This window comes from Micromys minutus, assembly GCF_963924665.1.
Source record: "Micromys minutus genome assembly, chromosome: 28".
In the NCBI taxonomy this organism is placed as follows: Eukaryota; Metazoa; Chordata; class Mammalia; order Rodentia; family Muridae; genus Micromys; species Micromys minutus.
Genome location: NC_137963.1, coordinates 22,895,323 through 22,922,106, shown reverse-complemented (window position 1 = coordinate 22,922,106; position 26,784 = coordinate 22,895,323). Strand labels below are relative to the sequence as shown.

The window sequence follows — 26,784 nt, the reverse complement described above, 5'->3', positions numbered from 1 at the left end:
CAGTGAACAATTTCATAATGCCATCATTAAGAGTGGGAATCAACCCTAGAGTAGAGCATGCACAGCAAAGGCTCTCAAAATATTTTTAAGTTGGTTGCTTACTAAAATTATGCAAAGATTTTCCCTTGGTCTTTGACTTTTGGCTTGCTTTTATTTTTCTCTGAAGGAAAATCTATAGGTTATTCCTAGAGTGGAAGTATACTAGACATACACTAGACTACACAGTCTAGTGTAATATGACAAATTTGGGTAAACATCACCCCCCCCTTATTCTCCCATCCCTCCAGTTTTTTATTGCCTGGGGGGGGGGTGAATTTCTTTTATTACAGTTTTTTTACACGTTTTTTATTCTTTTGTATATTCTTAGGCTGTATATTATTAGTTTGCAAATGGTTTACTAAGCCAAATAGCTTTCTTTCCCTTGCTGATAATATTTAGGAGTCCAGCCAGTAGAGAACTTGAGAGAGGTTTTTACATGAAGGAATAGCACCGAGATGCAGAAGAAGGCAGCTACCCAGATAGATGCAGATTCACCACAGTTAGGGTCTTTCAGCTTCATCTGTATAGGTTTATAAACAATGGGGGAGAGGGGCAAGTATTGAAGACCTTGAAGTTTTTGACAAATTAGTAACCATTTTTAACTCTTAAGTGGACATGTTCAAATAGTCATACAAATTAAGAATTTGGATTTTGGTTTCATGTAAGAAATTGATTATTAGATGTGGTGCATCAGAAAAGACAAGAGTTTTCTTTAAGTCCTTGCATCCTGTTTCTGGAATGCCTTTTCTTGAACTACATTACATCATAGTCGAATCACTGGAGTGCAGTGGTCACCGACTATTCTTCTACCAGTTCTTTCTAGGATCTGGGTCGCCCGGCTTCTTATCTGTGGCCCTTACAGTTTCAGTACAACTATCCAGTAAGAAATACTTTGAAATACCTGTATGCTTGTTTTCTTAACCCCTTGACTTGTTTCACTGAAAGTGTTTAGGCTGAGCACAGTCATAGACTAGAACAGAATGGAGTGAAGACTAATGCTGACCCTGACTCCCTAAACTCACAGTTTGAGAAGCTTTGGAACTAAAGATTAAGAAACATATAAGGGAAAAGAGGAATAATTTTGCATTTACTTCTTCAGACTTTGCAGTGGGTTAGCCTAAGGTTGTTTGTATTTTAATGTTAATATTGGGCCTTTAGGATTGGTTGTCCTAGAGATGAGAGAGTCTGCTTATAAGACCTTGAATGACCTTGTCTTTAAGTTATATTTGGTTAGTAACTAAAGATGCCAAAGTCCAATAGTTTAATAGCAGGACAGAAGAGACATAGGTGAGGTTTAGTTTTCAGGGCATTGGGGCTGGAGAGGAACCATGAGGAGAGAAGTAGAGTGCAGGAGGAGGAAGGCGTGGGTTAGGCGTCAAGAGCATGTACCCATGAGGACTGGCCTGTTGTGTTAAATAATAAAAAAGCAATCCACACTATCTCAGGCAAGGCACTGGTCTGTTCTCATCTCATGGAGATTCTCTGATGTGGAGCTCTGAAATTTCTCCACCTGACTCACTACGTTCCTGTGTCAGGTCGCTGTCTTGCCAGCCCCAGCCCCACGCATCTAAATTCCCTGTCTGGCTGGGGTGCCCCGCCCCTGCCACTGTACCTAGCTGAGTCTCCACATGAAGGAACACACTACACAATCTTAGTTTAGAATCAACAGGTAACAGTCACTGGGCGCAACAACTAACATCCTATTTTATATGCTGTTCTAAGTCAAATCCTTCAGTGGCAAGTCCTGGCAGCTCTGCCATCTAAACCAGGGGTCTCTAATTAGTTTTCCTCCAAGCTCTCTCCATCCAAAAGGCAACTCACCATGTCCTGCGTCCTCTCTTCCCTTCTCCAACACAGAAGTCCTGCCTACTCCTTGCCCCGTGATTGGTCCCTGAAATCTTTATTCATTAGGGGAAGGTTCTGCCACACTGGTCAGTTGGAGTAAAGAGCAGCCCCTATGAAATATAGTAAGTAATAACTCAGAATAACAATAGGACTGTAGATTCTAATCACATAGAGGCTAGTAGACAGCTGCCCAGCTATTGTGTTATTTAAGGCTTATTGTAAATCTAAAGGTTGTATGTGTCTTTCATTTGGGAATAAATAGGTAAGGTGGGGTAGAAACCTTGGGCCAGAATTTAAATAAATTTCTATAACAGGACTCCATTCTGAATATTTTACCAGTTAAGAATTATTCTCTCCCCTAATGTTTAGACTTTGTAATTCTTGTATACTGTTAGACATATTTCCAAAATTCAAATTTTAGAATTTTTGATCAAATTTTCTGCATAGCATACCTATAGAATTAACCTAAACTACATAGCATAGTATGCAGGATATTCTGTTTGCCTCTCCAGATATCTCCTCACCATGCTCTGTGCCTAGGGAGGCTGGCCTCTATGAACTTCATTAGCTGAGCTCCCTTGCCTTTTGGTTTCCAGTTGGGTTCAACCAATGGGAAGCATCAGCTGGAGACTGGAGACTAGGAAGAAGAGGTCAGGTTATTTATTTTCTTGGTTCTCTGTTTGTATGGTCATTGGTGGCAGTGGCTGCATTTTTCTTATTCAGTTACAGTTGTAGCCACTGGGTACCAGTAACTGTTCTTCCCCATAAATAGAGCAGCTATTAAGATAATGAAATTTAAATTCTAGGACTTTTTACTTTTTAGGTTCATGGGTATATTTTTAAAACAACATAGTTTTTTAAACATTTACAAAATATATCCTTGCTTTTCTTACAAGAGGCCATTAAATGATGGGTTCTTTAAGCTTCATAAGACTAGAGATTTCTAGAATTCTTATCTTTGGCCCTTGAGGTTAAGTTTTCAGGGAAAAAAAAGAACTGGACTACTGAATATTTCAGGGGTGCACAGTATTTTAAGTTGGTCTTAGGGGATATGTGGGAGTTTTCCAGATGAGCATGAGGTATGTAGAAGGCCATTACAATTAGAGAAAAAGTTTATTTGAAAAGAATCAATTGCGTGGCTATCTATAGAAGAAGAGTTCTGTGTAAAACCAAAGGAAATAGAGTACAAAAACTGAGGTGGAAAGTGTCTGGAATAATCTGGGTGTTAATCTAGTTGTGGAGGAGTGAGAGATAAGAGGATGTGAGGGACGAGAGGAGAGTAGAAGACTTTGCTGTCCTTGAGAGTGTTCTCGACCATCATAAGAACCTTGGGTCTTATTGGTAAGTTGAACCACAGGAAGGGGTTGAGCTATTAGCATGGCATAATATCTGCTCCATTCAGGAATAGAATGTAAGAGGACAGGCTGAAAGAAACCAGTTAAAAGGCTACGATAATTTACAAGAGGTGGCAATGGCTTAGACAAGGGAGTTACTGAGAAACCAAAAGCAGAGCTATGAGGATTTATTGATTGTTAGATGCAGCGTATGAAAGACAGAAGGGAACCAAGTTACTTGTGTTTTTGACCTAGGCAATAAAGTGAGAAGTTACAGTTGATAGGGAGAGAGAAACTGGAAGAGCGAGTCTGAAGTAGGGTGGAGGGAAAGCTTTTCACATGCCAGCTTTCAGTGCCTACTTGACATCCTGGTAAAGAACGGGCAGCAGATGTGTGAGTCTGCAGTTCAGCGGAGGGCTATGGCTTGCAGGTAATGCACAGACAGACAGTATATGCAGCTATAGGACTGGGGAGCAAGATGCTTCTGGAAAGGCACTCCTGAGTTTGATCCCCTAAAGAAGCCACATAGTGGAAAGAACAGACTCCCACAAGTTGTCCTCCGGCCTCCAAATGCACAGTATGGTATATGTGCCATCTATAAATAAATAAATATTAAAAGAGGAGGAGGAAGAGAGAAGGAAGAAGAAGAGAAGGAGCAGCAGAAGCAACTATGGGCTGGAGACATGGCTTAGCACTTGAGAACATTTGCTGTTCTTCAAGAGGATCTAGATTTGGTTTCTAGCATCTGTGGCGTGGTTCACAGCATATAGTTCCAAGAGATTTAATGCCCCCTTATGGTCTCTACAGGCACTGCACACATGTGATACATGTGTATAAGCAAAACATTCATACACATATAATAAGTAAATATTTAATAAAAAATATTGACAAGACTCAATGAACATAGATTTAAAAGAGAGAATATCTCAGGATCTGAGCTTTGGCCCCTTAAGCCATTTCAAGGAATTGAGAACTAGCTGTTGTGGCTGTCCTGGTACTGTTTATATACTGGTGTTAATTCTGCATCCCCAACAGAGGCCTCCCAAAGAGAAGTGGGTCACATACTCAGGTGATTTCTTGTGAACCTTCTCCCCATTTTAACTGGTCAAATCCCACCAACAATGGAGGTTCTTCTTTCTTCATATCCTTGCCAGCATATGAACTTAGTCATTCTGACTAGTGTGGGGTAGAATCTCAGGGTTGTTTTGATTGCATTTCCCTGATGACTAAAGATGTTGAGCATTTCTGTAGGTGCCTCTTGGCCATTCGATATTCCTCAGTTGAGAATTCTTTGTTTAGCTCTGTCCCCTATTTTTTAATAGGGTTATTTGATTCTCTGGAGTCTAACTTCTTGAATTTTTTTTTTATATATTGGATATTTACCCTCTATCAGATGTAGGATTGGTAAAGATCTTTTCCCATTCTATTGGTTGCCATTTTGTTCTAATGAAACTGTCATTTGCCTTACAAAATCTTTGCAATTTTACAAGGTCCCATTTGTCAATTCTTGATCTTAAAGCATATGCCCTTGGTGTTCTGTTCAGGAAAATTTCCCCAGTGTCCATATGTTCAAGCCTCTTCCCCATTTTCTCTTCTATTAGTTTGAGTGTTTCTGGTTTTATGTGGAGGTCCTTGAACCACTTGGACTTGAGCTTTGTACAGGGCAATAAGAATCAGTTGATTTGCATTCTTCTACATGCTGACTGTCAGTTGGACCAGAACCATTTATTGAAAATGCTATCCTTTTTCCACTGCATTGTTTAGCTCCTTTATCAAAGATCAAGGAACCATAGGTGTGTGGGTTCATTTCTGGATCTTCAGTTTTATTCCATTGATCTACCTTCCTGTCTCTGTACTAATACCAGTTTTTATTACTATTGCTCTGTAATATAGCTTGAGAAAAGGAATGGTGATTTCCCCCAGAAGTTCTTTTGTTGTTCAAAATAGTTTTCACTATGTTGGGGTTTTTGTTATTCCAAATGAATTTCTTTCTAACTCTATGAAAAATTGAGTTGGACTTTTGATGGGGATTGCATTGAATGTGAAGATTGCTTTTGGCAAGGTAGCCATTTTTACTATATTAATTCTTCCAGTCCATGAGCATGGGAGATCTTTCCATCTTCTGAGATCTTCTTCAATTTTTTTTATTCGGAGATTCTTTTGAGGTTCTTGTCATACAGATCTATCACCTTCTTGGTTAGAGTCACACCAAAGTAGTTTATATTATCTGGGTCTATTGTGAAGGGTGCCATTTCCCTAATTTCTTTCTCAGCCTGTTTATTCTTTGAGTGGAGAAAGGCTACTGATGTGTTTGATATAATTTTATCCAGCCATTTTGCTGAAGTTGTTTATCAGCTGTAAAAGTTCTCTGATGGAATTTTTGGGGTCACTTAAATATACGATCTGCAAATAGTGATATTTTTTACTTCCTCCTTTCCAGTTTGTATCTCTTTGACCTCCTTTTGCTGTATAATTGCTCTGGCTAGAACTTCCAGTACTATATTAAATAGGTAGGGAGAGAGTGGGCAGCCTTGCCTAGTCCCTGATTTTAGCCGGATTGCTTTAAGATTCTCATCATTTAGTTTGATGTTGGTTACTGGTTTGCTGTATATTGCTTTTAATATGTTTAGGTATGGGTCTTGAATTCATAATCTTTTCAAGACTTAACATGAAGGGATGTTGAATTCTGTCAAATGCTTTCTCAGCATGTAATGAAATTATCATGTGTCTTTGTTTTGTTTTGTTTTGTTTTGAGGTTGTTTATATAGTGGATTACTTTGATAGATTTCCATATATTGAACCATCTCTGAATCCCTGGGATGAAGCCTACTTGATTGTAATGGATTATTGTTTTTGATATGTTCTTTGATTCGGTTTGCAAGAAATCAATTGAGTATTTTTGCATCGATATACATAAGGGAAATTGGTCTGAAGTTTTTTTTCTTTGTTGGGTTTTTGTATGGTTTAGGTATAAGCGTAATTGTGGCTTCATAGAAGGAATTGGGTGGTGTTCCTTCTGTTTCTATTTTGTGGATGAGTTTGGAGAGTATTTGTATTATGTATTCTATGAAGATCTGATAGAATCCTGTACTAAACCTATCTGGTCCTGAGCTTTTTTTGGTTGGGAGGCTTTTGATGACTGCTTCTATTTCTTTAGGGGTTTTGGGACTGTTTAGATGATGTATCTGATCCTGATTTAATTTCGATACCTGGTATCGGTCTAGAAAATTGTCCATTTCATCCACATTTTCCAGTTTTGTTGAGTATAGGCTTTTGTAGTAGGATCTGATGATTTTTTAAAATTTCTTCAGTTTCTGTTGTTATGTCTCCCTTTTCATTTCTTATTTTGTTAATTTGAATACTGTCTCTGTGCCCTCTGATTAGTCTGACTAAGGATTTACCTATCTTGTTGATTTTCTCAAAGAACCAGTTTCTAGTTTTGTTGACTCTTTGTAAAGTTCTTTTTGTTTCTGCTTGGTTGATTTAAGCCCTGGTTTAATTATTTCTGCTGTATACTCCTCTTGTGTGCATTTGATTCTTTTTGTTCTAGAACTTGATAACTTTTGGTTGAAAGTCGATTTTATTCTATATTAGAATGGCTACTCCAGCTTGTTTCTTGGAACCATTTGTTTGGAAAATTATTTTCCAGCCTTTGACCTTGAGGTAGTATCTGTGTTTGTTACTGAGATGTGTTTTCTGTATGCAGCAAAATGTTGGGTCCTCTTTACGTATCCAGTCTGTTAGTCTATGTCTTTTTATTGGGGAACTGAGTCCATTGATGTTAAGTGATATCAAGGAATAGTGATTTTTGTTTCCTGGTTTGTTGTTGTTGTTGTTAGAGGTGGAATTATGTTTATGTGATTTTCTTCTTTTGGGTTTGTTGCAAGAAGATTATTTTCTTGCTTTTCCTAGGATCTAGTTTCCCTTCTTGTGTTAGAATTTTCTATCTGTTATCCTTTTTAGGGCTGGGTTTGTTGACAGATATTGTGTAAATTTGGTTTTGTCTTGGAATATCTTGCTTTCTCCATCTGTGGCAATTGAGAGTTTTGCTTGATATAGTAACCTTAGCTGGCATTTATGTTCTCTTAAGGTCTGTATGACATCTGTCCAGGATCTTCTAGATTTTATAGTGTCTGTTGAGAAGTCTGGTGTAATTCTGATAGGTCTGCCTTTATAGGTTACTTGACTTTTTTTCTCTTACTGCTTTTAATATTCTTTGTTTTATGTATTTGGTGTTTTGACTATTATGTGACAGGAGGAATTCCTTTTCCTATTTGGAGTTCTGTAAGCTTCTTTTATGTTTATGGGTATCTCTTTTGTTAGGTTAGGGAAGTTTTCTTTTATAAGTTTTTGAAGATATTTTCTGGTCCTTTAAGATGAGAATCTTTACTCTCTTCTATATCTATTATTTTCAGGTTTGATCTCATTGTGTACTGGATTTCCTGGATGTTTGGGGTTAGGAGCTTTTTGCATGTTGCATTTTCTTTGTTGTGTCAGTATTTTCTATGGTATCTTTTGCCCCTGAGATTCTCTCTTCCATTTCTTGTATTCTGTTGGTAATGTTTGTGTCTGCGACTCCTGGTCTCTTTCCTAGGTTTTCTATCTCCAGGGTTGTTTCCCTTTGTGATTTCTTTATTGTTTCCATTTCCATTTTTAGATCCTGGATGGTTTTGTTCAATTTCTTCACCTGTTTGCTTGTGTTTTTCTGTAATTCTCTTAAGTGTTTCTACCTTTTTATGCATTTTTCTATAGTCCTTTAAGGAAGTTATTTATGATCTTCTTAAAGTCCTCTAACATCATAAGTTGTGATTTTTAAATCAGAATCTTGCTTTTCTGGTGTGTTGGGGTATTCAGGACTTGTGAAGTTGGAGGAACTGGGTTCTGATTATGCCAAATGACCTTGCTTTCTGTTGCTTAGGTTTCTGGGACTTGCCTCTTGCCATCTGCTTATCTCTGGTGTTAGCTGGTCTAGGTGGTTCTGATGGTGGTTTGACCCTCCTGTAAACCTGTGTGTCAGCACTGATGGGGGCCAGCTCTCTCCCAGTGAGCTGTGGGTATAGAGCCCTGTAGCACAGGCTCTTGGTGCTGATGGAAACCAAAAGGATCCTATCCCAGACTGCTCCTGGGTTCCTATATCCTGAGGGCTCTGGGTGGGTTCCTCTTTGGCCAGGTGCTCTTAGGTGTGTCTGCACTCCTGCAAGACCAGCTCTCTCCCAGCAGGGTCTGGGTACAGAGTTTTCTGGCACTGGGTCAGCTCTGAGCGCAGGTCAAAACTGGTTAGTTTTTTTAATAGAGGGTTTCCTCAATGTAGCCTTGGCTATCCTGGAACTAGCTTTATCTACCAGCCTGGCCTCTAATTCACAGAGATCTTCCTACCTCTGTTTCCCAAGTTCTAAGATTAAAGGCTGTACCACCAAAACTAAGCAGCATAAAGGAGAGCAAGAAATTGTAAAGGATAAGGTCTGTCAAGAGGTTTTTGTTTCTTGTTTTTAATTAAAAAAAAATAGTGTTGCTTTTATATACTGATAGGAATGGTCCAGTGGAGAAAGAAAAATATCTGGGGCAGTGTCTTTGGCCAAGCAAAAGGACATGCAACTTAGTAAGTAGAGGAGTGGCTATAAATAGGAATACAGACAGTTTATCCCTTATGAGAAGAAGGAGGTCAGACTGTGAACGCAATTTCAGTAGGTAGCAAACTATTGGGAGTGCTGGGAAATTCTTTAGTTCCTGTTCTTGAGAAAGAGAAAGCAATGCCACAAGCAGATTGGATGAGTAAACGTGTTAAAGGTGAAAAGAGCAGAAGTCACCCAAGAAGATGAGAATCAGTGGGCAAGGGAGTGTAGGGTTACGTCTCAGAACGAAGGCCTACTCCACAGTCATGGAGAACTGGCAGTGACAGAAGTGAACAGCCATGGTTAACTGTGCTCACAGCTGCAGACAGAGGGGTAGCTGGATTTCTGTTGCTTATCTTGCTTTGTTTTTTGATGAAGAGTCTCACTATGTTATCCAGGTTGGCCTAGAACCCACCAATGATCCTCTGGCCTCAGCCTCTCCACTGGGATTAAGTATGTTAGTGTTAGTATGCTGGCACAGAGGAAGACTGGGGAATGACTGCTCATCAGAATGCAGTTTGGACAAGGTGGAGTGTTGTAGGTAGAGGTGATAGTAACACCTCTGTAAACATATAACTATGTTTACAACTCTAGTTGGTGGCATGGACCTAAAAAATCAGGCCTGAAAATGAGGTGACCAAAGTTTCATGCAATAGCCAACCTTATTCATAGCAGCAGACAATTTATACTCTGAGGGCAAAAGCATATTTTCCCCTAGACACACATGAATAACAAGAGCTGATATAAGCTCACTGTTATCCACTATACCTGGGAGGAACACAAAAACAGTCCAAGAACACTTCTGTGTTTTGAAGAAACGGAGGTCACAGGAATTTCCCTACAAGCTCTTGGGATTCTCCTTGAATGACTCCCTTCTTGGACTATGTTCCAACAACCTTACACACAGTCAACTATACTGTGTAAAAGAGTAGAATTTATGATAAATGATCTCAATTCCAAAAAAAGGTATAAAATAATGTACTAGCTCACTAGAAGTGTACCTATTCCAAATACAACATATTCAGTCTCCTCTCCTAATTTAGGGCTCTAGTGAAAAACAAATGACTGTCTGCAGTTTCCATCTCTTGCCAAACTAAAAGTAACAAAGTTACTTTTCTGTTTTTGTTATTTCTTTTTCTCAAATGTACATTTGTATTCAACTGTTACCAAGTTGCAGATCCTGTGAGAGAATGAATCCACTTCTATCTAATTACTCTTCCTTCTTTTCTCTTCCAGATAACAAATTTTTACTAACATGTATTTAACCAAGCACTGTGCCAGACATGGTAATACAAAGGCGGCTTGGTTTGGGCACCTGTCCTTGAGTATTTAACTTAATGAGAAGACAGGCGTTCTTTTTAAGAATGTTGAGCAATTTGTATTTGTAGGCTGAGGAGGTTCTCATGGTCAGCATCCTCTCACATATTTAAACTCACCGGTGGGAAACTGAAAGCCTAAGGAGCTGTCAAATGTCTGATTTCTAGACCATCACATTTTCTGTTTATTTTCAAGGCATTACGGGCTAATCATATGAATACTGATAATATTACTTTCTTCCTTCTGACTCTCTGAACCTGAACATTTAAAAAGGATTATTAATTTGTAGGTAAGCTAGAACATGTGAACTAATAATAATAACATCATGAAAAGTGTGGGCATTGGGCCATCTTACAACTAGAGATACTTGCTTTGTGGGATTGTTGAGGGGGAGCAGGTGAGGGAGGAAGCCACCTTTTTTTTTTTTTTTTCTTTTGGAAGTATCAAACAGACCCTGACACTAGGGAACTGCTTATCATTTTACTTGTTTACAACTCACTTTGCTTGTCCTCACCAACTCAGTGTGTGGAGATGAAGTTAGGAATATAGAGCTAAAGGGACGAACCCTAGTTTCAGAAAGACAGCTGGTTCTAGCTGTAATCTCAGGGTTTAGGAGTCTGGAACAGAACAGAGAGAGGTGGTGGGGAGACAGACAGACAGACAGACACAGGAAGGTGGATGTGGATGCGCTTTCTTGATGGCCATTAATTGGTTCAGAAATGCTGGCCATCCTTTTGAACTATTTCAATAACTTGTGATACTCTTTCAATGTTTCACATCTTGGGTTGATTGTATTATAAAATTATATTATTGTTTGCTTCTGAGTTTGAAAATAAGCATGTGGATATTGCATTCTGTGCTATGAATTTACTAAAATACCCCCTTTTTTCTCTGTTAGAATGGAACGGGTTCATCAAAATCCAAAGGAACTCGAGTTGGATTTGAAAGCACACAGTGGGTATGTTCACTAGACAAGAAGTCTGTTACATTGCTGTCTGTAGCTCCTTTGATCTACTCCTTAAGTATGTATTGAATAATGGCAATGCCGGTCACTGCCGTGGACATGAGGGGAGACTCTCTACCAAGCAGTTCAGTACCTATTGCTGTTCTCTCTCTCGCTGGTTAGAAGAGTAAAGTTAGTTGGCTAGTGAGTATCTGAATGCAGATGGAAACTTTCCATCTCTAGAATTCTTGTCCACTGAGCTACAGTGCTTTCCCCAAATAAATGAATATATGAATCAGAACGTATCTGCAAACATAAGGGGAAGTTAATAATCAGGAATAAAAGTTGCAGTGCTTTCTGTGGAAGAGGAAAGGAGCAGATAATGAAATATATACATTATTTTTTTGTTTTACAAAATTTCATAACCTCCATATTTTAAAAATAAATTTTCTTACTTTTTTCTACCTAATTAAAATGCAAAACAATGCTGAGAGGGCAGAGTTGAAATGCAGCTCAATTAGTAGAGTGTTTGCTTAGCACACAGGGGGCCCTGGGTTCAATCTTAAGTACTTTATAACCAGATATGGTAGCAGGAGACCAGGAGACCAAGGTCATCCTCAGCTACAGACACTGTTGAAGGCTAGCCTGGCCTACTTGAGATCCTGTGTCAGCAGCAGTTCTTAAAACTGAAAATTAATGCCGGCTTACTAATCAATAAAAAAAAACTTTGATTTAAAAAATATTGGTTCTTTGTTTTGTCTTATTTAGGTATTTTGTTTTGAGGCTACTGTAGCCTTGGTTGGCCTGGAACTTTCTGTGTAGACAAAGCTTGCCTCTCAAACTCTGTGATAGTCTCCTGCCTCTACCTCTGGAATGCTGAGATTCCAGGCAGTCATCGCCATCTGTGTGGTGACAGAGCACTTACCTAGCAGGTGTAAGGTCCAGGGTTCAGTTCCCAGTACTGGAAAAAAAATGCTGTTGACTTAATGGTTTCATAGAGATTATTTTCCTCTCAAACAGCGTGCAGTTAAGAAATTTATTATGCTGACATCCAGCCAAAATGTGCCAGTATTTCTTATTGACCCTTGGATTTTGGAATCAATTAATAAAAACTTCGAACAAGTGAAAAATAGTTCTCAAGGCTCGGCTTCAGAATGCAGATTTCTCTGTGCTCCGAGAGACGTTACCGCGTTTGCACTGCAGTACCACCTGTGGAAGACTGAGGTGAGTGAGTTTAAGGAAGATGGTGTGAGATTACAGCAGCTGCAGGTGGAAACATCTACAGTTCTTTTTGTAAACTGTATTGGGAATCGTTTCAGCTATGAGATAGCTAGATACAATGCCTAGAGCAAAGCAGACATTAATTCTTTTCTGCTGGTGGCCTGCCTGGCCTTTGGGGAGTGGAACTGAAAAGGGACACAGGACTGGGTGAAGGGCAAAAGATGATGATCCCCAGCCTTTTAAACCTCTGACTGCACTGGGGCTGGAAGATGCTGGCTTCTAGAGAGTTAACACTCTCTTGCTCATTCTGTGGCTGAAACCCGCTGGCTTCTTTTCTCTTTAATTCTCTATGCTTTATTTTTATTAAACACTGAGACTTAACTTTCTTACTGTTCTGTGCTTAAATAAGTGCTGAAGACTTAACTCTTACTGTTCTGCGCTAAAAACTTAACTCTTGGGGCTGGAAAGATGGGTCAGTGGTTAGAGCACTGGCTGCTCTTTCAGAGGACCTGAATTCAATTCCCAGCACCACATGATGGCTCACAACCATCTGTAATAGGATTCGATGCTCACTTCAGGCATATCTGAAGACAGGGATAGTGTAGTTACATATATAAAATAAATCTTTTTTAAAAATTTAACTCTTTATTACTGTTCTGCACTTAAATAAGCATTAAAGACTTAACTGTATTCTTAAATATATGCTGGTCTCTTACACTATAACGCTCTCTTTAATTGTGCTTGAATAAGTGCTGAATTCTGGCAAATTGACACATGTTCATATGCTGTTTTGCAGAAGGAGATTAAGTAAAGGATTAATTGCTAGAGTGCCTTTCTCTGGCTACTCAGCCCTGAGCCCCTCCCCTCCATGGCCGGGCGAGAGGCTCTCAGAGCTCATTACCTCTTTGTGAACCAGTGAAAAAAGAAAAGGAAAAAAGAAATTCATTTACATCGACAGTGTTCACAGATACATATACAATACATTCATACACACATGCATTCTGGCTGGGCCCAGCAACCTGCTTCATCTATTCCTCAAGTGTTCACGCATACCCATACACAGACAAACAAATGTTTACATGTATACGTTTTGTGGATGATGGATGAATGGATGGGTGGGTGGGTGGGTGGGTGGATGGCTGGAGCAGAATCCGCCAAGCCAACACTTTTTCCCCCCTCTGGTCTTTTTATAACAGTTCTTAGAAAATTATCTCATAGACAGAATGTTACACAAAAGAAAGTCACTGAAGGATGTTGATACTACGTTCAAAGCAGTGCTTCATTCTGTAAACTCATTATAAGTTCAATGCAACAGTTTCATGTGCCCTCGCCTTATCATAATGCACACCAGTAGCATCGTTCTCAGACCTGAATGTTTTTTCTTGAACACAAGTTTGTCCCAGCCTATTAAAAACCATTGTATTCCTTACTATGCATTCTTTACTTACTGTTTATGAGGAGTGGGAACATTCTTAATTCTATTCTTAATTCTAACTTTATTACATCTTTTAGCAAAACAGCTAAAACCATCTCTTAAAACTTTCTTCCTAAAATCAAATCAGGAATTCTATAAAATTATTAATTCATCTAAACAGTATTAATCAATGAAAGTTTATCTTTATGATGATCAATAGGAAATTTGCTCAATAGCGTGGGGTAATGCCAGGAATACTTAAGCTATGTAATAGTGACAGGAAAGGTATTATCAGCTACAAGAAGTAATCCTATAAAGTCTCTTGGGACCTTGCCTCTCAGAGCTCATTCATCTTGGGGCCTGCAAAAAGGTGGGCCACCTGCAGGCCTTAGCCACTCCTAGATGTTTCCTGACACTTTCCTAGTAAGAGGCTAAAATGATGGTAGTTTCTGATGCTCATTTGCCTCTCCATTGATACCAGGGCTGAAGTCGTATCTCCATTTTCACCATCAATCCAGCACAGCCCGTACTGGCATAGAAACATCATGTCATGCCCAGGACCAGAGGACAAGAGGCAGGAACGAGAATATCAGTCTTGACTATAATCATGACCTTGAGGAGGTCAACATGGACGTTCAACATCTCCATTAGTGTAGACAGGCAAGCGGGGGTCCTATGCTGCATTTCCACTCTGTGGCATTAGTACTTACTTCTCAGCATAGGATCCTGTCTCCAGCACTGCTCTAATGTTTTGTATGTACACAGTACTAGTTTGATACTCATGGAGATTTTAGATGTTTCCAAAAATTGAACTTACATCTCTATCCTCTGTGTTTTCAAGACAAACGGCAGAGAGGATGAGGTGCTTCTTTATTTCAAGTACCATTTTGATCCTGTTTAGAAGTGTTCCCCCTAGGTTTACGTGTTGTGAACTTGATCCTCAGCGCAGAGGTGTAGGGATATAGACCAATGGTAGAGTCTGGTGGGAAAGAGATTAAGATAGCTTGAATCAGAAGAAAATGAGGATCAGTAGTCAACCATCATGAAAAATGCAGATGTTTCTACAGCAGATGTGGTAAATCGTGTTGACTCTGGTAGGTGGGATGCTTCCTGGAGTGGCGGTGTATCTGGGACAGCAGTATATGCTGCAGGTTCCTGGTTGCCTCAAACTCAGTGGCAGAGATTTGTCCCATGGCTCTGCAGGTGAGAAACAGGTGAAGTGTGTATCAAGACTATGGTCTTTGTTGGCTTGCTTTCTTTTTTTCTCCTTTTATATTCTAAAGATGTTTCAACCTGTGGAAAAGTAAGAATGTAAAATTTTTAACTTTATTTTTCATTTTTAAACAAGATAATACTTGTATTGAGCTCAAAAGGTCAGACAGTAACACAGACCTCAGTAAGCCAGGGTGCTGTCTGCCTCTCCTTTTACCACTCACTGTGAGCCTTGGACCCAGTGTCTTTTGTCTTAATTTCTCATTGAAAAATGCTTATATGCTACTAGTTTCTCACTTAGATAAGGGCTATGGGAATTGTCATATGCATACATGTACCCTCCTGTAGTCACCTACTTTATAGTTCCATGAGTAGTCAGTCAGTCGGTCAGCCTTATCATGAGTAAATGCTCACTAAATAGCTTACTCTGCTCCAATCATAAGAGTCTCTCTCTTTTTGGATTGGTGTTGTGACTACTGAGTCAAGCAGAGTACATCTAGGGGAGCTCAGCTGTGCTCTCTAGCAGACACATCACTCCAGCTGGCCTTGTTAACTGTTTACCTCCTCTTGGAGGGATAGAGAGGGTCTTAACATCTGCCTCACACCTGCTGTATCCAGCTCTGCCTTAATTACACCAGGTGAAGCGTCTGGGGAAGGGGCTGCAGGACATAAATCATGAGGAACTGAACAGGACTGTCACTTTGTCACTTACAACACCAATGTTCTTGACCTTGGCCTATAGAAATACTCCTCTACGATTCCAAGTGTCCCTTGAGTGCAGTTCACTGCTACTTTAAAAGAAAGAAATATGCACAGTTGTCAAGACTAATACGGCAGAGTCCATGGAGGGAGCAAAGGTCAGCTAGGGACTGTTGAGATGGCTCGGCAGGTGAGCTTGCTAGCTTTGATCTCAGTATTGGTTTCTGAATTCTGTGGCCAGTGAGATGTACCTTCTTAAAGCTTTATGTTCCCTGACTGTAGGCTAGACATAAATATTACCTTCCTGGCTGACCTCACAGTCTCTGTGGGCATGCACTTTATGCACATTAAGTGACTGTATTATTGGCTGTTTTGAAAGTTGACTTTAAATATGTTTCCTTACTTAAAATACGCTGCTGCTTAGAGTAGACATTATATCCAATGCAAATGTAGGAATATAAGTCAAAGTTCTTTGGATATTTAAATTTCTAGTGAAATAAAAGTTGTTTTTTTTTTTTTTTTAAGAATCAAATTTACTGTAGCTGAAGCAGGCCTCAAATTTATAATCTTTCGGTAAGGATTGCAGTTCATAGGGCACCATATATAGCAGAAACCCGTGTGTGTGTGTGTGTGTGTGTGTGTGTGTGTGTGTGTGTGTGTGTAAGTGAAACAATTATATCAGCCATTTTTAGGAGGACTATTTCCTATCAGGCTTCCTGGTGTTCTGGCTTTTACAGTTTTTCAGACCCCTCTTTGCAATATTCCCGGAGCCATAGAGGCTTGAGTTGTAACATCCACTGGCTCAGTAGATACTCTAGATAATATTTCACCATCTACTAAAATCTACATAGAAGATAATCTTGATAAAAACGATTTACGTCTCAATGGTTTTGAAAAGCAAACATAGTCTTACAGTATGTTGGAATTGGTTTTCTGATGTTGGCATTGTGATTGGGTTCTGTTACAGCATTTTTAAAGTTTTAGGAGATAATAATTCCAAGTTTGCTTTTCCGTTCCTGCTCCTAACATCTACTTCATTAATGAGAGAACACTAAATGAGCACTCTCATCCCACGGGGAGAAATTTTTATTAATTTTCAGAGTCCTGAGGGATATTCTCCGTTCCCCACAGCTTTCTTTGGGTACTTTGTTCTTTCAGCAATACCTTCTGTTCACTACTCTCATTTTTTTTTAAATGTTCTAGCAAAAAGGTAAATTAAGAAAAAATATGGCTTAGTTAATTAACAGTATAATAATTGCTTTAGTTTTGCTACTAATATTTGGTTTTAAATATCCATGTTTGATTTTTGTTTTATGCTAGGATGGATGGTTTCGGATAGCCGAGAATATGGGGTTTCAGTGCCTAAAGATTGAAAGCAAAGATCCTCGGCTAGATGGAATAGACTCGCTTTCTGGAACTGAAATCCCTCTGCACTATGTCTGTAAACTGGCCACTCATGCCATCCACTTGGTCGTCTTTCATGAGAGGAGTGGCAACTACCTCTGGCATGGTCACCTCCGACTCAAAGGGCACATGGATAGGAAGTTTGTTCCTTTTCGAAGGCTACAGTTTGGTCGTTATCCTGGAGCTTTTGACAGGTAAATCTATAAAAATAAGCGGTAATAAGTCAATAATATTATATGTTTATATTTACATACACATGTACACACACACACACACACATTGAAGTACTATTCCTCAGGGAAATCTGCAATTCTGCAATAGTGTGGATGGTTCTATAGTGCTGAGTGTCTCAAGGCAAAAAAAGATTAACAGTATAGAGGTAAACTATGTTCGTGGATATTTTTAAAATATAACCATGCTACTAAGAATAGTAAGGAAAAGTTACCTTCAAAGCAACATAGAATATCCCTAGATGGTAGAGAGGGAGTTATTGAGTGGGGTACACAGGGAACTCCAGGGGAACTGACAAATTTCAATGTCTATGATGAAGAACACAGTGTTGTAACTCGTAATGTTATGTGTTTATGTCTTACGTGCACTTGAGTGTGTATGTATGTGTTATTTTCTTACTTCATTTCCAGTATGGGCTGAGATGGTGGCTCACGCCTATAAATCCTAGCACTCGAGAAGCTGAAGCAGGGGATTTGCAAGCTGCAGATGAGGCTGGGCTAAATAACAGGTTCATAAGGCATTGCCTCAGAAAACTAAGACAAATCATAGGAATAAAAATAATACTGTGTATACTATCACAATAATACTGCTGACAAGAAGCGGGTGCTTTACGAGACTCGTGTAAAATTAGACCACAAGTGTCAGCTTTATAACCCACAGTAGTCCTTTTCTTTCTCTTTAGAAGTCATTAATAATGATGTTATAATATATCCGAATACTAGAACTTGATGTAAATATAGCAGTGAATGTTTGCCTTTTGCTTTAAACTTTATCATTTATAAGAATTTTTATAACAAAGACCTTTTGGGGCCCTTTCAGAAAAAAAAAAAAAAAACTCTGTTATGCCATAAACTGTAAGGCACATTTATTCTTGTCGTCTTTCTGGTGTTTAAATCCACCCATGTGAGAAAGAGCTGAGAAGGTAGTAAGAACTGGAAAAGTCAGAAATATCAACGGCCAAAATGATTCTGGGTTGTCAAGAACAGTTTGTTGTCGCTCTTGCATCCTGTTGTTTTGGTTGACATCTTTGTTACTATTCATGTTTATGCATCTTGTTCTTATTTTGTGTTTCAAACAGGTTTTTTAAATAAGTCATTTAGTTCTTCTACTATTAAAAGTTTACTTCAAAGTTCAATTAATAATTTAGTTAAGTTCAAAATCACCAACCAAAACATAACTTGGGAGTATAATGTGTGCCAGTAGATACAGCTGTCTGTACGTCTTATAGTCTGACATGGAGGAGTAGAAGGTTCCCACGCGATATTCATAGCAGGTGGCTTCCAGTGTCTCTCTGGTCACTGAGGCTTCCAGGGTTTTAACTGTAAGAACTTTAAACTAGTTAGTAACTGGAAATGATGTCATTTAACTTTCATTTCTGCTTAAAATTCCAAAGCATCTGTAAAAAACTATTTCAGATGCACTAAGCCAGGCCTGGTGGCAGAGTTCAGTGCCAGTTTCAGTAGTTCAAGGAGACCTTGTCTCAAAATAATTTTTCTTTTTTAAATTTAAGTTGAAAGAGGGACAGGATGTAGCTCAGTGGTGGCATGCACAAGGCCTTCAGCTCAATCTGTAGAGGGAAACCCATTGCCTCCCCACAAGTATAGCTACATGATTATTAATACTTAAAACTAAAATTCTCTTTGCTATTTGATGTCTGATGTTCAAGATCCTAATAAAGTTGCTGACTGACACCCAAAGGATTTGAAGAAAATTCACTTCAGGTTTAGCTCCTTTGCTAACGTTTACTGTTTTAAAAGGCTGTCTGTCCATGTTCTGGATTAAATGTTGATAGGAAATTTTCTTTTTACCTTTTGTTTTTCAGGCCAGAGTTGCAGCAAGTTACTGTTGATGGACTAGATATGCTTATTCCAAAAGACCCAGGGCGCTTTCTAGAAGAAGTACCTCACTCCAGATTTATCGAGTGCAGGTACAAAGAAGCTCGGGCGTTCCTTCAGGTTAGAAATGGCCAAAACATGTATTTCTAAATTTAATGAAAGTGTTGCTTATTTTAGTTTTTAAGAGGAAAGGAGGCATCTGCAGAATACCTTTAAAAGGCTTGTTACGTGGATCATTTTCACCCCACTGATTTTGGTTTATTTAAAGTTTTAACAATAAACGTTTTTCCCCTAAGAGCTGGGGATGTAATCCGGTTGGTTGGATGCTTGTCTAGCATGCACAGGGCTGAGTTTGCTGTCTGTCACCACATGAATCATGCATGGTGACAGGTGTCTATAATCCCAACACTCAGAAGATACTGGTGAGAGTTGAAGGTGATGCTCCAGTATGTGGTGAGTTCAGAAACAACCCTGACCAACAGACCCTATCTCAAAAGAAAACCTAAACTCAGCTGGTTAGCATGGTACATTTGTAACCACAGCCAGCATTCAGCCAGTTAAGACAGGATCTCAAGTCAAAGGCAGCATGGGGCTACACACACCCAGATACCCATGCACACCATAGAGGCACCATATGTCTTTAGAAAGACTTAAATAGGGGTTTTCTTTGATTAAGTGTGGCACAGAATATGAATATCTCTCTCTCTCTCTCTCTCTCTCTCTCTCTCTCTCTCTCCTCCTCCTCCTCCTCCTCCTCCTCCTCCTCCTCCTCCTCCTCCTCCTCCTCCTCCCTGTGTGTGTGTGTTGGCAAAGTGCTGTGCAAAGACCAGCTGAGTTTCCAGCTTTTCCTCTGCTGTTGTAACTTTGTAGGCTTCTGATTATAGTGATATAAAAATGATTTTGATGGGTGTAAAAGTTAAACTGTAACAAGTCAGATGGAACCAGGAAGACAGACTGTGGGGATTCGGTACCTAGTTCTTGTACTTGCCCTTTATTTTCTGTTTTCTGTCTCCATAGTGCTGGGAATAGAGACATGTGCCACCACGCCCAGCTCTCCAGTCCTTCCCTGGCGTTCTCACCCCAGTTTCTCTCCGGCATGAGCTATGACTGATGACTGACTTCTCTCCCAAGTTGCCTTTTGATCATAGTGTTTATCATAGTAATAGAGAGCAAACTAGACACATATGAGCTACTAAGAACCAACTTGTTTTGTTGCTGCCCAGGGTCCAAGACTCAAACACAAGGCTTCTCCCATACTGTATGCTGATACCCAAGAAAGTCCAAGTGGTTTTTCTAGCTCTTCCTATTCTTTTGAATTTATTATTGTAGGGCTGTCAAATTTACTGAGCTTCTTAGTGGAAGCTAGAAAGCAGCATGTGTGGATAGGCCTGTTTTGCAGACAAGTTCTGCCTTTACCACATAGTAATAAGAGGTAGGAAGGATGAATTCCTTGCCTCCTGCCTTACAGGCATTGCCTACCTCTGCCCTAGTAGCTACCGCAAGTGAATTGTGAACGTCTTGAATCCTCCTAATTTTGTGAGCTTCCTGAAAGCAGGCACCTTACTTTATTCATGGTAGTCAGTTGCAGCCATGCCTTTAGCGATGCTTGCCTTGTGTTGATGCTGATGTGCAGTGACTATCCTCTGTATCTTTATCCTCTTACATGTTTCATCCAGGAGTGTACATGTTCAAATTAAGGGTAACTTACACCCATTTGAACACTTGATGGCGCCAAACAGTCTTGAATGAAATGCACAGGATGATTGTAGAGATGAACTAATCCAATGAACCTAGTAAAATAGCCCCTAGCTGTCTCATTTGCTTTAATAATGAGTTTTTAAAAGCAGTGTCTGGCTTATAGAACAGTTGACAGTACAATTCAAATAAGACCTCTTTTTTTTTCCTGGCACATTGGAGAGTAAACTATAAAACAGTATCCCAAAGCCTCAAGTAACTTAGCTTTTTCTAAAAACAACAACTAGAGTATTTCCTATATGTGAAAGTGAAGATCAAAAATTAACACACATTGCTCTGATCTCAGTCCGAACTGTGTGTGACCACACACGCCTGTAATCTTCACGGTTGGGAAGCCAGGGCAGCAGATTGCCAAAAGCTCCAGGCCAGCCCAGGCATATGGCAAGACCAGTTTAAAGACAACAGCAAAAGTCTACATCCACCTTTTGCTGCTTGTCCTAATAGTGGGTTTGTATTGAAAGGATTCTGTTTAGAATCATGTGCTGTACTGATGCCCTGTTTCTGGGCCGGTTTCTCTACTCGTCTGGGTTAGTTCCCCCAGTTTTATGACTTTGATAATTTTGATGATTGCATCAGATAGTCTGTAAACTGTCTCTCTAGTTTCTTCTCATGCTAGATGCAGACTAAATATCCTTCCATAAGCGGTGTGGCAGTCTGCTCAGCTTGCTCCTCTCATTGTCCAGAAGGTGCTACCTGTTGCCCTGTCATTGCTTCTCTCCTGCCTTTTCCTGGGGAAGCATGAACAAATAGGATTCACCTCAGACAAACTGAAAACTGGTCCCACCCAAGTCTAGCTCAGTGAGCCCTTGAGTTTGTTATGGTTACTTTCAAGACCATGGGTGAGAAGTTCCAGGAGTGTCAGAGTGAGCCATATCACCCGGAAGCTCACCTCTGTGTGAGTCACTTAGAAAAGCTGTGTACCCTGAAGTTCCTACACAGCACCAAGGAGTCTCAGCACCCAAGATGACTGCCTTTCTAACCTAGGGGCAAAGCCTTGGGGGTCTCCTGAGACGCTTAGGTCTCATGACTTCCTGACTCATGTGTGGAAAGGCTCAGGAGAGGCCAGGGAACACTGCTGGTGTTCATTGCTCCCTCTGTCTTTCCTGCTTGCTTCACCTTTGTGATGTTGCATTTTTCCCTTTGTAGTTAGAAGCAATCGTTCTCAAGCTACTTTGTAACCAGTTAAATATTACATTCCTTATCAAATTTGCTGTTGAGATAAGAGACTCATAGTTTCCTATTTAATGAGTCACAAGCCCTTACTTTTATCATTTGTTTTAATCTTAAGATTGTTTCATATTTGGCCAGGTTTATCTTCTAGCTTATCTATAGCTTTCTTCATTTTTATTAAAATACAGATATTCTAGGCTCATCTTGTGATTTTCCTATTGTAGCCCTGGGCTCAGCCATCTCTCATGAGTCCTTATAGAAGCCAAGATCTGGGGATAGGTAATGCCTTTTGGTTTTTGCTGTACACAGGCTCTCTCACTTAATAGAGACATTATGCATATGTCTTTGTATATTTATTTCTATATCTGTTTGATGAAATCTGTAAATTCAAGTCATTTCCTCTAGCCTGATTAAGTTATAAGGTCTAACTAAACAACATTAGATAACTCATTCTCATTACTGGAGAAAAGTGTTCTTCTGTTAGCACCCATTAACTGCTTATAGCTCTTCATCTAGGGGTTAGGGCCCTATGAGAGTTCTCCCATCCACACTGTAATGTCAGCTGGTATTGTCATTGTACCTGTAGTTCTGTTGCAGTGGCCATATTGTTAAGGTTTGGGGGTTCACGTTGGCTGCAAGGGTGAATACAGTATTCAGAATTCAGCTAGCAATCATGCTGGCGTAGGAAAAGGGCAGTAGTAGGTTCTCTTCTAGGTTCAATGAACCTTTTCCAGCCACTGGCTGGGTTTATAAAACCAGGCATGACTTCCCTCCTATTGAGCAAGCCTCAAGTCCAATCAGGTGCATGTTGGTTACTCCTAAGCTGCAAGTACCACTCTTGAGTCCTTGATGTTACCTTGCCATGCTGTTCATTGGTGTGGTTTATAGTAGTGCAAGACTGTTCACTGATTTTCTCCTTGGCAGTTTACATTGGCACCTTCAGATACCAGGAGAGGTAGTCTCAGGGATGATGCTTCCAGGTCATTTCTAGTTGATTCCTGTAAGTCCTGTGTAGGAAGCGTGGAGTGTCTTCAGCAATAGTGTTTTACCTTCATGTTCTGGAAGACAACCAAGGGCAGTGTCTTACAGTGTTTGGGAGTCTCTTGGACTCCTCTGATCAACAGTTTGAAGAAAGGTGTCTCATATGGCAGAGAGGGAAATTGTAGCTTCAGGGTACCACTTACCACTGAGTTAGCATATAGTCTACGTGGTAGCTAAGTGTATAAATGTTTAGCTCTAGGCATTCTCTCTTATAAGAAGCATGGGAACATAGACCTCTCAGTCCAGACCGTGTGCTATAAAAGAAGCAGTGTCTCAGGAAAGGGATGTTTTATTTCAGGAGACTCTTTATAGTTTGCTCAATCCATAAGAACAGCTTACCTGCAGGGACCGCTCCTTCATAGGACACTTTGTTTCTCAGGAGCCATCTAGTGGTTCTATCTCTTATTGTCCCAGTGACATTTCTGTAAAGTATATCTCTCCTGCTTTCTTGTAAAGGAACACAAGCTATTTTAGGACATTGTCAGAATTCGTTACTTCCTCATTAGCCTCTCAACAGTATTTGTTGCTTACCTACCCTGCACCACATGACATTCTAGAGGTATAGATTCAGGGTGGAGAAATGCACTGCCTGCTTCTGTGTTTACAGCCTCACTGAGGAAACTGAAGCAAAACCAACCATTACAACTAAATGTAGGAACTAACATGTGGGAACAGACACAATATGCAGTCACTGATAATTGGATACTAGTCTCAGAAAGCTCTGAACACCCAAGAAAACAACTCACAGAATATATGAAGCTCAAAAAAAAAAAAAAAAAAAAAAAAAAAAGAAGTAACATGTGGGGCTAGCTCAGTGGTTAAAAGCACTGGTTCTCTTCCAGAGGACCAGAGTTTGATTCCCAGCACCCACGTGGCAGTTCACAGCCATCTATAACTTTATTCCCAAGAGATTCGATGTTCTTTTCTATCTTCCTGTCTGCCAGGCATGCACATAGTGTATAGACATAAAAAAATTAAATTTTTAAAAGAATCTAAAAGTATATATAAGTGGTAATGTTGTAAGTTACTGGAGGAGCTGACTGATGACTCAGCTTTGTGTCATAGTAAATGTTCAGTAGAAACACTGGGAAAATAATCTCACTTGTCTTTTAGGAAAACCTGGATATTTCTCAGAGGTCGGAGAAAAAACATGATTTTTACCGTATTCAGAGTCAGAGGCATACTGAAAAAGAAAATGACATATAAAGTTACATAGGCTAGAAAGGTTGTGCCATATTTTTTGTTTGTTTGTGCTTGTTTTTTGAGATAGGGTTTATTTGTATAGCCCTGGCTCTCCTGGAACTCACTTGCTCTGTAAACCAGGTTGCCCTCAAATTCAGAGAGATCCTCCTTCTTCTGCCTCCTAGGAGCTGGGATTTAAAACATGTGCCACCCCTGCCAGACTGAGAAGTTGCATTTTATTGCTCTAATGGGACATGTAAAAAGAGGCTAGTGATGACACCAGAGCAGAAGTCATGGACCTGTGTCCTTGGTCTGCTAGGCCAAATAGCTGACATTCTGATCTATATAGTGAAATAGCACTGAAGAATTCATTGTTTTCTTCAGTTACAGAATAAAATGTAGTAAATCCAAAAAAGCAAGATGACTGCGTAAAAGTTGATATTAATACAAGTTTTTATACTTTACAAAAGGGTTTCATTCCTATCTGTAGGGTGGTTCTGAAAAGCATAGGTACCGTCTTTAAGTTATAAATAAATGAGAATATTAGCTACAGTGAAATTTGCTTCTTCTGTCCTCTGGTCCATCCGTCAGACATGGAGGTGCTGGTGTGAACACTGGGGGATTGGACAGAACCAGCGTCTTCTCATCGAGCTTAGTTAGTCTTGGAAAAGGAGATGGGCCTAGAAAAAAACAGACTCTCTGATTCAACATGTGTCTTTCCTGCTTGACTGCCCTGTCTCTAAAGACTAGTAAATGACTCTACAACAGAAACATCGTGTAATCCGTTTTGTTTAATGCTTCTAGCTGTGTAATTAGCTGGGTTTTTTTCCTCCCATCTGCCCAGCTTGCTAAAGTCTGATGTGCAGAGAAAACTAATGACAGCCGAAGTCTCGTCGTCGTTGGGAACTGGTTCTTCTAAAATCTGTTCTAGTTATCTTAATGTGTAACTGAGAAATTGGAGTAAACTCTGATCTCTGGGTTTTTGGGGTATACGCGTGTGTCTGTGTATGTAGATGTGTGGACTCAGTTGTGCACTTGTGTCTTCTCTATTACATCTTGCTTCTATCCACTCCCAGGTCTCCTGCACCCCTGCCCAATACACCCCTTCCACTTTCATCTCTTTCTGTTTGTAATCCACAGAATCCAGTTAGTGCTTCCTGCATGCGCTTGGGTGTGGGGCCGTCCACCAGAGCTTGGACAAGTTAGCAGCAGACACACCTCTTCACATTTTTTAGATAGGGCCTCTCACTAAACCTGGAACTGGTGGAGACTGGTTGGCCAATGAGCTCCATGGATATCTGTCTGTCTGTCTGCCACCCCTACAGCACAGGTGTTGCAGGCACACACAAATACTCCCAGCTTCTATATGGGTGTTAAAAATCCAAATTCAGACCCTCATGCTCACACATTACCCTATGAGCCAGCCCAAGCCCCCTAAATTTGGATTTTTTACAATGGAAAAAAGAGGCACTGTTGGTTTCTCAATTTAAATCAAATATCATATTAGTGTTTCTACAGTTTTGGGTTATAATAGGTAACTTTGTATTAAACCTGCAGCAGTACGTTGATGACAATACCGCGGAAGCTATGGCCTTTCGGCAGAGGGCAAAGGAGCTCCTGCAACTAGCAGCCAAGACACTGAAGGGAGTGGGAACACCCTTCTGGCTCAGCAGTGGTACCTGTCTAGGTAAGGATGCCTGACTCTTTCTCTGGCTCATCCTTTTGGCTTTAGGAATGAATACTTGAGGTGATCAGGAATCAGTAATATTGGCAGTATAATATTTATAATCAGAATTAGTGTGGAAAGCAAAGATGTGTTGACTGCTTTTAAAAAGTAATTGATAAAATATAAAACAAAACCTTTTTAAGAAGATTTATTTATTTATGCATTCCATGTTTATTATTACTCCATCTGCATGCACGCCTCTGTCCCAGAGCAGGGCGTCAGAGCTCATTATAAAATGTTATAATTAATGTGTACAAATTTACATCAGACATGTATACTGTGGTTGGTTTTCAGGTAATCCTTAAGTTACCTTTGTCATCCTGAATACTTTTGCTATCTCTATCTTAAAAGATTACTATTGCTTTACATTAAAATAGCAACAAAAGGTTACATTGCAGGAAACATTTCGAGTGAGAGGAAGATTGAAAGGCATGCTCTGAGGTCATTCGTAAACTTTTCCAGGTCATTGAGAGCATCATTGGTTTGGCATCACTGTTCACTAGGGATGGGCAAAGATACTTTTGTAGTCTTAAGCAGCAGCTATCAGACTCTGGAAAAGGTTTCCAGGTCCACTGTTCATTACATCGGCTTCTTGGAATTTAGAATTATGTAGATCCTTAAGATTGTTGTCTTTATCTCTTCCTTCTAAATTATTACAGTAATTGATAACTATCTGTGTTTTGATTGTGACTACATTTGTACAAAAGTTAATTCCAGTTAATTCAGCTTTAAAAAGAGTCACCGTAGAATTTATTGTCCAGTTCAGGACACTTTGAGACTAAAAGGAAGTGCCTTAAATAATTG

General features: G+C 39.7%; 1 protein-coding gene across 1 annotated transcript in view; it reads left to right on the top strand.

Moving 5' to 3' along the window:
* The window catches only part of FKTN (fukutin), a 57,130-nt gene that overhangs the window by 9,230 nt on the left and 21,116 nt on the right, over positions 1-26,784 (top strand). Inside the window, exons 3-7 of the mRNA XM_080940250.1 lie at positions 11,046-11,105; positions 12,111-12,314; positions 16,957-17,234; positions 19,094-19,226; positions 25,812-25,941. Of these exons, the coding sequence (XP_080796376.1) occupies positions 11,046-11,105; positions 12,111-12,314; positions 16,957-17,234; positions 19,094-19,226; positions 25,812-25,941 (805 nt within the window). The remainder of the gene's footprint in view (positions 1-11,045; positions 11,106-12,110; positions 12,315-16,956; positions 17,235-19,093; positions 19,227-25,811; positions 25,942-26,784) is intronic.